Source organism: Cyprinodon tularosa, unplaced genomic scaffold, assembly GCF_016077235.1.
Source record: "Cyprinodon tularosa strain WSP-4 unplaced genomic scaffold, ASM1607723v1 ctg740, whole genome shotgun sequence".
NCBI lineage: Eukaryota > Metazoa > Chordata > Actinopteri > Cyprinodontiformes > Cyprinodontidae > Cyprinodon > Cyprinodon tularosa.
This window is the reverse complement of record NW_024039497.1, coordinates 404,422-416,666: the sequence shown is the minus strand read 5'-3', so window position 1 is coordinate 416,666 and position 12,245 is coordinate 404,422. Positions and strand designations below refer to the sequence as shown.

Below are 12,245 nucleotides of genomic sequence, written 5' to 3'. Positions count from 1 at the left end.
AAAAGATGGGTACACTGGTCATAAGGGGCTGAATGGGATCAGTTTGGCACTGCTAATGTAGTCTCAAGTGTTAGAGAACTTTTAGATACCACAAAGCTTTGGCTTAGTCAAGGCTATGTGATATGATGGAATGGTCATGCTGAACCCATCCTGGGCTCTCGACCTTAAAGGGGTTAAGATATGTCGAGTCCTTCACAAAGCAGTATTTGAGTTTAATGCATGTCATATTCTCTTCACCTGTGATCAGTTGATTTGGTAACCTGGAGGTAGAGATTCAACATTTACTAGCAGAGAAGCTAGGTCTTGATGTTCTAATCATCCAAGCGGATACATAGATTGATTGTGAACCATGAACAGAGGGATACCCTTTCTCATAAACAAAGATGAGACCATAAGGTTCCAAAACCAGAGATATCCAACCGAAAGGTGGATCCATTTTTAGAGTCCCGCCTGTACTCGGAACACGGTCAACCTAATTATGAGAATACAGATACTTTGCTTTTCTTATTTAAAAACAAAAAAATAATCTATGACCTATGATCCTACAGGACCCCAACACGATGCCTTGGGGAACACCATTTTATAGCCTTCTCTAAATCCAAAGACAAAAATCACTTTGCAATATTTAAAAAAAAAATCCTACAGCGGATCAAAGTTTGCTCTCTTGGCAAGTAAAAAGAGACACCTTCTGTGATTGACGTTGTTTATTTTTCATATGAACACAAACTTTTTAAAATAATTCCAGAAAGCTGGAAAAATACTAGACAAAAGGCGATAAAAGACGTGAAATCTCTGTTGGCTTTGGATGCAGGTTTAAAGTGGTTCTTCTCCGTGAAGACAAATGAAAAGGGGACCAAAAAAAAAAGAAACATTTTCACAGTGTTATCAAAATACTTTACAAAAACACACATTGCAAAAAGAAGGACATGGTTTCTAACTGTCCTAAATGTTGAATTGAATAGTGGGAATATAGTCAGAAACATCACCAGTATCTTCCAGATTGGCACAGAAAAAACAGAATCAAGAACTCGGAGGAAGACTGGTGTGATAGAAACTTTAAGGACCAAAGAGTGTTTGTGTGTAAAAAAGTGGGAGTAAAAAGCTCCAAGACAAGTCAATAGCTTCACTTGATTCATCAGTAAAGATCTTTCCTGGAGCTCAGTAGGGGACGGCTGGCGGAACAAGTGGCACTTCGAATCACCTCCATCCACCTGAAAAACACTCAGAGTCAGTTTGTGATGAAGATCAATTCATATTTTCACTTTGTCTCCAGGTTTCCTAGTGATTATAATAAAAATTCTAATATTGGAGAAAATTCTTGCCTCATAGGTAAAATGCCAAAAAGGTCAACTGTAGATATTTATACAATAATAAACCATTTTAAACAAAAGCCTGAAAATAAATAATGTAGAGGATGGAAAAGGAAATGAGTATGGAGGATGAGTTGATGGAGGGTTCAGTGGATGGACGTGTAGGTACACAGACAGAAACACTGAAGGAAGGGTGGTAGGACAGGAGCTTCAGACTGCTGCATTGAATCTGGATAGGTCTCAGCCTTACGGACATCATTAGTCGATGGAAATGCACATGGAGAATGTGTCCAATTGGGACTACAGCCTTCTAAAAAAGACCAACAAAAAACCTAAGTTACACAAATGTAGCTAACAGCTAAAGGTGTGTTCTGCTTTGTCTTAACAGTCCTCAACGACTTGTCCAATTTGGACTGATCCATTGATCAATCAAATGGTTGATGAATGATTGCATGAATGAGTCTACAGGTGGGCAGGCATACACCCAAGGCATACAACCACTGCCCTAAGGGGCCTCTGACAGGGACCCCTGACAAGTGTAATACCCAAGGCCAAGACATGTCCCATGACTTGACCTTAACAGTTTTAAGGGGACTTATTGGTGATGACTAGTGTCAGTTGTTTTGATAGACGGATGGATGGGTCAAAGTTTGGGTTGATAGATGGAATGATAGAGATATGGAACCATGGGCGGAGTGATCTGTGGTATTATTGGGTGAGTCTTTGGTTGGAATGATAGTCGATGATACTTAAACAAGGAACTCCTGTTCTTCCTCTATTCTAGGGACTTCTGAAGATTATTTAACACAGATACTTTCTCAGTTAAATAAAGAACATTAGGGACAACAGTAAGGGTTTCTTCAAAAGACTGCTAAGACACCAACAGAGTGTCTTCAGACAAAGCTCTCTACCGATCTGGTGTAAGACAGACTACAACAGAAGATCCTTGCTGATTATGACCAAATTTCATTTCATTTTGGTAATAATCATGTACTTTTTAATTTTAGATCTTTAAAATGACGGGCATAGGTGGCTAAGCAGATGGCCCTGTGGATAAAAGGACAGTCAATTGGGTGTGTGTCTTCTTTCTTCAATCAGATTCTGCACTTTTCTAGACATTTCTACATGTTGTAAGAGTCCTGTGCCTTGTGAACACCCACCGTTCAAAGGTGTACTCGCTCTCCGATCTGAAGTAGTACACGTGGGATTTAAAGTGGAGCTTGAAGACGTAATCTTTGTGGATGTTCTCTGACTCGGCCGGGACCGTGACGGAGTAGCCCAGAAGAGGGAGGCTGGCCAGCGGGTACTCATCCTGTGGGGGACAGAAGATAGTGGACAGCTTACGGCTAAAGAAATCACAGAACCGCTTGTCATTTTCTTGTTCAGATGCTTGTCTCACCTGGTGGGACTTGTAGAAGAAGAGGCTGAAGTTAGTGAAGACCACCCAGAGTTTCTGCCAGCCGTTGCTGTTCTTGAACTTCCTCAGCAGGTTACCTGAGAGCTGGTTCTGCAAACACAAAAAAAACAGAAAACCCCAGGCTCAATAGACATCACCCCTGGTAGCCATAGTAACCTGAGATTGAACAATTTAAGGAAAGAGGGGAAAGCTTTTTGCTTCATTTTACTCTTTGCTCTCCTAAATCTCTCACCAATTTGATGTGTAATGCTAAGTGCTAAGAAAGATGAAGACCTAAGCAGATAACGGCGGATAAAGCACCTCCACAGCGATACTGAAGTCCACCATGGAAACGCTGGTGTTCCGATGCCAGCAGACATGCACGGTGGTGTTGCCACGGTGGCTCTGACGCTCCAGGGATGAACGTGAGCCACATAGCTCCTCTTCAGACTCCAGCTCGGACCCAACCTCCTCCAAAGGCTCTGAGGGAGACGAACAAAAATAAACTTCAACCCAACCGGCATGCCTCACATTGTAAGAGGCTCATTAAACCTTGATGCAACTTTTCTGAAATAACTTAATTTCATTAATGAACGGATGGGTTGATAGTCTGCATCCGTCAAGACTGTGTGGGAATTGAACTTTAAGGAGATTTTTTATGTAATTTTAACTCTTTTAATGCCATTCTAACTGTCGGCTTTCATCAGGGGTAATGATGCTAAATGGGCCATCTGTTCTCTCACCGTTAGAGCAGCTGTTATCATGGGATCAAACACAGGAGCTCCGCTCAAAAGAACAAAGAACAGGGGAATAATGGCTGACTGATCAAAGGCTTTTAGGACGTATCCTCTGACCCACTGACTCATCAGACAGAGCACGGTACAGGACACCACAGGGTCAGAGGTGGTGAAACGGCACCTCTACGGTCTATGGGAACCTCAGTAATAGTCAGTAAAGAGCATCTTACTGCTGTCAGTGGAGAGCAAGTCGGTGTTCGGAGTGGTGCCCTGTTCTGCCAGGTCAATGGCCATCCTGATGTCCTCCACCCAACGCTCCATCTCTGCAGCACAGCTGAAGAAACGCACAAAGCAGAAACAGAGGCCGACATGTAAACCACTGGTTCTTCATCAATCGAAAAAAGAAGAGAGTTAGATGGGCTTTTCTATGTAATGGCATTCACCAACCTGGCAGCGACCACCACAGACTGCCGCTGACCAAACAGCGTGAACGAATGAGGGACTCCCCACTCTTCCTCACTTTCTCTAATCTGTGAGAGACAGCATCCAATAAGAAATGCATGAAAACCGGGAGATTTAACACAGAGGCAACATTCCTTCTTTTGCTCAAAGATGGAGAAAGTTGCACACACACACCGTCATGCCATACAAAGGCAGCTGCCCATGGACCTTAAACTGGTTAGACAGAGTCACCCCTCGGCTGGTGTACATCAAACAATCGCTAAACTGGAGGAAAAAGAAATAATCCAAAAGATTAACTTCAGAAGCAAAACCTTCTTACACATTAATCAGGAATAAGTCCCTGTTTATTGACTGTTACATTACATTTCAAACTAATTTAATAGAATAATTCAACCTAAATTTATAACAGATAGAAAAGAATAGGCAAAGGAAGGATATGGGGGTGAAAAGGGGAACAACAAAAAGAAAAACAAAGGAAAAACAGGGAAGACGGAAAAGTGGGAAAGAAAGAAACATGAGACAGGAGACAGGGACAGGAAAAAAAGGAGAGATACAAGGAAGGATCACAATGGCAGCAAGAAAAGACAAAATTTAGCTGACAGTAAATGCTCTCATTTATCTAAAGATAAACATCCTACACTCCAGACCTGCAAGAAACTGACATCAAATTCCAGCAAACAACATTTCTGATTCATACCAGGAAGAACATCCGCTGCTGGAGGCCCTTCCCCGACAGTTTGCTGAGGCAACCCAACCTGATAAACTCCTGCAAGTCCAACACAAACAATTCAGGAATTCTCACATCCGGTTTGCCCATCTAAAGATTCAACAAATTCAAGAAAATTAGAGGAGATGGAGACGAAGAGCACCGACCCTCCCAGGCGCCACCAGGTTTTCAATGCCGGTCAGATCTTTTTTCAGCTCCAAGATCTTCTGGAAGTTTTCCATCTTCATCATGATGCCCTGAAGCTGGAGCGCCATCTCAGAGATCTCTGCCAGAGCAGCTGGAGGGTTGGAGATGACTGCATTTTAGAGGCACGTTAAAATAAGGGTGAAAACAAGCAGGGATGACCAGGAGCACCTCTGCTGTCCCTGAAGTCCTCATGGGTGGGCGGGTAGTGCTTGCACAGCCTCTCCAGGATCAGCTTGTAGTGCAGCAGACGGTGGAGAGGCCTCAGAAGGAAGATGTACAGAGGCAGGTAACAAACCCTCTGCTGCTCAAAGTCCCTGCAGAGGGCTTCCACCTTCCGACTCGACCTGGAAACAAACCGAGAAGCTCACAATCCCGTCTCCTCTGCTCCAATATCCCCACTCCGTCTGTTCTTCTGCCTCACCTGCAAGCTCGCTCCAGTTCCACCAAGCACTCCGAATGCCTCTGGAGGTGAACCGTCAACTGCTGCAGAAACCAAAATAGAAAGCAAACAAACTTATAACACCTATAACCCGCCATCTGTGAGAGAATCCAAAATCGGCCTTACCCTCAAACCCTGAATGTTCTTCAGCAAAACGTCTCCAATACGCTGGTAATCTCCCCTGATGTGAGCGTTGGACCGACCCTCCCTGCAGGGAGAGGATCATTTATCAGAGATTTGTTTGTAGTTCCAAATTGTTACCACTAGATGGCAGAATAACATGGATTTTCTATAACAGGAATTTTACTATTTGAGGAGAGGAGACATCACCTGACAGACTTAGGAGTTAACAGTCATGTCACACTGGGAGGCATATAGGAAGGAAACATTTGCTGTGTTCCAAAGCAAAATGGGCATGATTGTAAACAAAATTAATAAACAATTTTTAGCAGAAACTAATTAGAGAACTTTAGGAAAAGAACCAAATAACAAGTGGTGTGGCATTTCAAACACTTATCAGAGAACAGGACTCTGTGATGTGACTATGAGCCCAAGAAAAATAAATAGTCCGTCAATGAATGGCTGAGAATAAAGATTCAGATTCGTTTTTGCATGTTATATTTATATATAGCATATATTTAAATCTATTACGGGGAGTAGCGGCCTAGTGGTTAGGGAATAGAGCTTGGAATCCTGAGCCCCACTCCCACAGACTGACCCTAAACCCCTGATTGCTCTCCGGACGCCCAACTATGGCAGCCCAGTACTCCCAAAGGGGATGGGTTAAATGCAGAGGTACATTTCTCCAATGTGAGAGCAACAAAGTTCAATTATATTATTGCCAATCCTGGCATTAAAAAAAAGATTAAAATAAGAGTCTGGTTTCAAAATAGTTTCCTCTTTTTTTCCTATGTTTAAATTCAGTAAAACTGGCAGATTGCTTCCACCCAGTAATTATCCAGACCTCCAATGTTTGAGGCTGGATTTCTTCAGTCTATATGATTAAAAGAAATGCAAGCCTCTCTTTTTAAACAACCCTGCTGAGTGATATTCAATGAATTATAAGTCATACGTCTCTTGTCAAGTACAAATAATCCATCTAATAGCATAATTGTTTAGCGGTAAGCAGCACATTCCCATACCATGATAGCTTCACCACCATGCTTCCAAGTTAAAGAGATTCTAATAAAGTTGCAGCTGCTGGATTTTTAAGAAATTCAATTTAGAGTCATGGACTGAAGCCCAATTTTACATCCTTCTGCATTGAGATGACATTATGCCAAACTGCTGTGCCTCTAAAAAGACAAAGGAGAGAGGCCCACCACTGTGCAAGCCGCTGCTCCGTCTCTTTGAGGAATCCCTGATGAAACCCGTAGACTGGGTCGTAGTGGGAGGATATCAGATCTCTAACAGAGTCTGGAAATGCTTCATCTTTCCCCACAGCTTTCTGGAAGAACTGGACAACAGAGGAAGACACGTACCGATGAGGGAAAGGAGGATGAACAAACTGTATGGTAAGAAATCCACTCAAGATTTTGTCTCAGTAAATCAAAACACATTTTATACCCATTTTAGGATGTAAAACCATGTTAGTAAGGAAGAGATTTTCTATTTTAAGATTAGGCTTAAAACTTTAATTTTTGACAGAGCTCACAGTTAGACTAGCTCAGGTTATTCTGAGCATTTCCTATTGCTATGCTGCTATAGGGATAGGCTGATGGAGGATATAGGGACTACTTTACATTATTCTGCTTCATTCTATCTCTATTCTTCAATTCTGCAGTATTTATCACTTCACCCCTTGACTTAGGGGATTTAAGGAAGGAAGATGGGTAGGAAGAGAAACAAGACAGAATTTATGGACAGGAAAGATGAAAAGGGATAAGAAACCAATAGGAGAAAGTAGGAAGATGGAATAAATACACCACCACAAGGTAATAAATGACTCAAAGAAAAAAGCTAGGAAAGAAGAAACAAAGGAAGCAGGGAATGAAGGACAAAAAGAAGGTGGCTAAGACACAAAGTGAAGAAATAAAGGAGAATATAGACAGAAGGATGTCAAGAAAACAAAAGGAAGGGATGAAGGGAGAGAGTGGGAAGTGAAGAAAGAAATTAATCCAATAGGAAAGAAAACAAAATATAACAGGGACATAAGAAGGATAGAATGACAAACTGTATATTTTTTTAATCTGAAAATACAATAGAGTTTAAGATCTGGAAAATATCCAGCCTCTCCTCTCTATGAGTATGTATCCTGGAACACACTGCAAAAAATCAAAATCTAGATACGTAATTTTTATCCTAAAATAAGTGCATTTGTTCTTGAATTGAGGAGGTAAAAGAGACATTTTGCCAATGGAACAAGACAATTTACATTTAAAATAAGAAAACAAAATTTCAAGTGCCTTTTATCCAATTATCTTATTTTAAGAGTAAAATTACTCATTCCATTGGCAAACCATCTCATTTACTTACTCAAATTAAGGGTGAATACACTGAATTTAAGACGTTTTTACTTATTTCTATATTGTTTTTGCAGTGCATCGGGCCTTAGGTGAAGTTAGGGGACAGTGTTGGAGCCACATGACCGGAGTGTGTACAGCCCCCAAACACTGAGGGTAAATTCCCAGACCAGCATCACAGATGTATCACTGGAGGAAGAGGGGAGGGTGTGGGACCTCAGGCCTTAGCAGCGCCACCCAAAGAAAACATTTAAGAGGCTTTAAAAAGCTGCCAGTGCACGCCTTCCTTCCACATCAAAGAGGGATAAAAACTGGATCCAAGTGGGAAAAATAACACAGAGATTGGAGAAATAAGATCGGCAGAAAGAGATTTACTACACAGGAAGATCAGAGGTCAGAATGAAGTTCAGGGCAGGTTCCTGAATCAGAACTCCTGCTGTTGTTCTTCATTTCATTTTACTTTGAAAAGCTGTTAAAACAGAGTTCAATTGAGCCAAGTCTGGCCCATGTTATGCTGCCCTCTAATTGTAGGATTTATGTTGTAGACATTTTATTTTTATAAGCAAACCCAGAGAGGAGGCGGAAAACTAAAGAGAAAACACGCACCAAGGGAGCAAACACTACAAAGACCATTTTAAAACCTGCAGAGAAGCTGTTTCCAAAAGGAATACAAAAGCAGCCGTAAGTTTAAAGCTTGAGGAAAGGAAACAGAAACTGTCACGATTGTGAATTACAGTAAAACCTCGGGTTTTAAAAAGAACAAAATGTACTTCATTTATAGAGAAATAAAGAAGCTGCATTTTAGATTTTAGGAGGATTCAAGTTTAGGTCTTTGATCTTAAGATTCTGCTTCATCAATCTCTTTAAAGCTTAGCTAGACCATCAGAAGATTAACCTTCACATACCTTAGCTCTGTACACATCACAGATAATAAAAGAAACCACAAACACAGACGTGATGAAGAAAGGCCGCAATAAAGGAGGACACAAGGAAGGAAGAACAGAATGGTTCAGGGAAATAGGGGACACAGTGGAGAAACAATGAGGGAACGAAAGAAGGGATAAGGATGCAGGGAAGGAAACAAGGAGGTAGGAATGCCAGACAGAAGGAAGAAAAAGATGAGTAAACAGAATAAAAGACTCAAAAAACATAGGAAAACAAAAGAAGAAGGAAAGTAAAGACACAAGGAAGGGGTAGAAAAGAGGGCAGGAAGAAAAAGAAGAGGACATAAGGAAGGAAGGAGGCATTGGAGGATCGAAGGAAAGTAGAAAATAAAGGAGTAAGGTAGGACTTAGACTGTTATTGTCACAAAACCAAATTTTTCTTTTGTACAGCTTTTCCATTTCTTAAAGTGGAGCAGTGATCAAATGTAAAGAGTGTGGGAGAAAAAAAACATTGTGCAAAAAAAAACACATGGATATGGAAGTTCAGAGCATTGAATATATATGGCGCAATTACGCAGTGCTTTGGACGCAAGCAAATAAGGAAAAAAGGGCGCTATGTAAAAGGAAACGAAAAAAGGAATTATTCAGAGAGAAAAAAAGGAAACAAGATATAAGTTAGGACACAGGAAATAATGAAGGAAGGACACAGAGAAGAAGGGAAGGGGGAGGAAATGAGGAAGGAAGGAAAGAAAGATGGGAAAACGGGAAAGGTAGGAAGGATGGAACAATGGAAGAAAGAAAAAAAGACATATTAGAAGACAAATCCAAACTCCTGCTATAGTTATCGCTTCACAAGGAAACTGTCTACTAAAGGAGAAAAGCAGGAAATCCAGAAAGAAAAAGGGGAGATGTGAGAATCATTATTACCTCTGTGATAACCTGAAGGTCCTTGAGGTAGGTCCGCTCTGTTGTCAACAATTCTTTGGCGATGAAGTAAGCTTTGTCTGTGGGAAACTTCTGGACACAAACAGAAAAATCAGATCCAGGTACCACAGCTATGTTTCTGTCCAGATACAGCCTCAAACTAATAGAAACGGTGTGGATTTTCAACAACCCCCCATTACTCTGTTACCTTCTTTAAAAAACAACAAATAAATCAATTAAAACACAAAAGTTTGTGATTTATAAAAAAAAAAATGTGTCCACCTTCCTCCTCGCCTCCTCTTCATCGTCATGGCGGACGTATCCAGCCTCGATGAGCAGAGGGCTGGTAAGCGGTGAAAGCTGCTGTCCCTCTGCAGTCTGCCCCACATCCACTGTGCTGGGGACGCCCTTCCCTTGCCCGTCTTCTGTGCCGTTGCCGTTCGCCACCACCGGCAGACTTTCCTGAGGTGATTCCTTGCAATCTGATTCTTCTAAACATGAGAGATTAAATAAGAAAAAGAGTTAATTAAATTGTATAAAAATAAGCTCAACTGTCAGTTAATGTTGAATCTTGACATTTTGCTTTCTAAACCTACAGAGATACTGTATGCTTCTTGTTAGAACAAACAAACAAACTTTAGTATTAACCAGTGGGATTTTTTTACTAACGGTTAAATTATAATCCAGAATAAGGAGGTCTCACCAGACTGGTTATTACTGAAGGCCTTGGTTAACCCCACCTACTGGTCCTTTTATACCTATTTTAATTACAAAGGGTTTCAAGTTTCTGAAAAATAAATACCCTAAAAAGGGTACCAGTGCATGTTTTACGGAGGAAACGCCATACTTTTCAAGATTCAATGTTCCAAAAAGTTGGTTTAGATGTGTTTTAAAAAACAAGTATTAAAGCTTACTTCAACTGTTTTAAGAAAGGAAAGGGTTTAGAAAGGAAAGCAAGGAGGAAGAACATGCGAAAAGGGAACAAAAACAAGAAGGACTTGAGATAGAATGAAAAGAAATGAGGGGAGGGAAGTCAACAAGGAAAGGAAGGATACAGGAAGAAAGAAGTAAAAATGAAGGGACACAAGGGAGGGCTTTAGGGTGCAAGAAATTAATAAGGAAGGAAGGAAGGAAGGAAGGAAGGAAGGAAGGAAGGAAGGAAGGAAGGAAGGAAGGAAGGAAGGAAGGAAGGAAGGAAGGAAGGAAGGAAGGAAGGAAGGAAGGAAGGAAGGAAGGAAGGAAGGAAGGAAGGAAGGAAGGAAGGACACCAAAAAGTAAAGGGAGATGGTCAGAAGGTGGGGATGAAGGTGGAACAAAAGAAAGCCAAACAGTAAAAACTTTAAGCCACAAGAAAGAAAATGAGAGAAAGTTAATAAAGCGATTAATGAAAGGGAAAAAGAGAAGGTGAGGATGGACACAGCATATAGATAAAAGGAACTAAGGCTGGAAATGTATTTATTTTCTTTTGCCATAATTAGCCCCTAGAATAAATCAGCTTGAAGTCACTCTGTTATTCTGGTTTGGCCAGACCTTAGAAAGTCATGTGCTAAATCACAAATTGTAAAAAAAAATTGGCATTTATACTATTAATTTCAACCCCCTGCGTATTCCCTGATGGGCAGAGATGAAATCTATCAGTACAAAAGGGAAGTAGTTGAACACATAGAGGGGTTATGAACTGGCAAACTGACTTCAAGGTAATAAAATCTGTAAAAATAAAACAAAAGATATTTCTAAACGGTTTTCATGAGGTTTTCAGTTGTAGTTAAAAATAAAAGTACTGCTACTACAGCTAGTTACTACAGCTACTACTACGACTACTACTACGAAAACTACAGGATTCTACATTTGACTGTATACTTGCCCAGTTTTGCAAAGCTTCCATAAAGTCCACCGCTATAGATCAAACTGGATTGTGGGTAAACCCATCGCAACCAGTGAATGCTATGAAAAAAAAATAACTCCAAATACAACAAACATGATGATTGTAACAGGGAAGTTAAAGCACTGGAAAGTGAAACAACCTCCAAATGACAGATCATCTACCACATGGCAGAGCTAGGGGCCCATACAGAGAACTCTGGAGTCCCTTTTTATGTTAAACAATCTTGTTTTTTTATTGACACTAGTGCACCACAAACAGAGAACCTTAAGAAATTTAGACGGACAAAAGAAAGGGAAAAAATAGAAGCAACAAATAAAATATCCAGCAACAGTTTGGCGATAGATGTGAAGAAACAGTGTTATGAAAGCGATAGACAACAAGTGAAACCACACATTTTTCCCAGAAAATTAAAGATTCATTCAAATTTAGTCAGCTCTTTAGTTTAACCAACAGCATGCATAAGGGTGATTTAATCACAACTTTTAAAATAGAAAATACAAAGCAGATGTGGGTCATGCAGAGCAGCCACTAATGTTTCAGTCAGCAGGAACACAGCAAGAATGGCAGCATAAAGTGCAGAGATTTAACCGGAATATAAATTTTCTGACTTTGCTTTGACTTTATTTCAAAATATTAGTTAAAGTTACTGAGATGGCTAGCATACTATTAGCCAGTTAGCTAAAATTAGCACTGAAAATAGGAATGGACGGACTTTTGGGTTTGCGTATGCTACGTTTTAACATAAAAAGTTCCTATTTCAAGCCCAGACTAAAATATCTAAAGTAAAAAACATAGTCAATAAATGCCTTTTATTTTGCATAAAATGAGTGTTG

At 40.4% G+C, this 12,245-nt stretch overlaps 1 protein-coding gene across 3 annotated transcripts in view; it reads right to left on the bottom strand.

Annotated features, from left to right (window-relative positions):
* Window positions 1–689: 689 nt before the first annotated feature.
* The window catches only part of LOC119773066 (FERM, ARHGEF and pleckstrin domain-containing protein 1-like), a 66,109-nt gene continuing 54,553 nt past the window's right edge, over window positions 690–12,245 (bottom strand). For 2 of the 3 annotated variants that reach the window (XM_038269876.1, XM_038269877.1), the window contains exons 14-28: window positions 9,810–10,018; window positions 9,531–9,620; window positions 6,580–6,713; window positions 5,384–5,465; window positions 5,240–5,301; window positions 4,987–5,162; window positions 4,779–4,909; window positions 4,603–4,671; window positions 4,080–4,169; window positions 3,891–3,973; window positions 3,674–3,777; window positions 3,028–3,188; window positions 2,710–2,817; window positions 2,471–2,622; window positions 690–1,211 (exon numbers count right to left, since the gene is read on the bottom strand). In XM_038269876.1, coding sequence (XP_038125804.1) covers window positions 1,136–1,211; window positions 2,471–2,622; window positions 2,710–2,817; window positions 3,028–3,188; window positions 3,674–3,777; window positions 3,891–3,973; window positions 4,080–4,169; window positions 4,603–4,671; window positions 4,779–4,909; window positions 4,987–5,162; window positions 5,240–5,301; window positions 5,384–5,465; window positions 6,580–6,713; window positions 9,531–9,620; window positions 9,810–10,018 — 1,727 coding nt within the window. In that variant the 3' untranslated portion in view covers window positions 690–1,135. The remainder of the gene's footprint in view (window positions 1,212–2,470; window positions 2,623–2,709; window positions 2,818–3,027; window positions 3,189–3,673; window positions 3,778–3,890; window positions 3,974–4,079; window positions 4,170–4,602; window positions 4,672–4,778; window positions 4,910–4,986; window positions 5,163–5,239; window positions 5,302–5,383; window positions 5,466–6,579; window positions 6,714–9,530; window positions 9,621–9,809; window positions 10,019–12,245) is intronic. The other variant, XM_038269878.1, reaches the window with a different exon arrangement.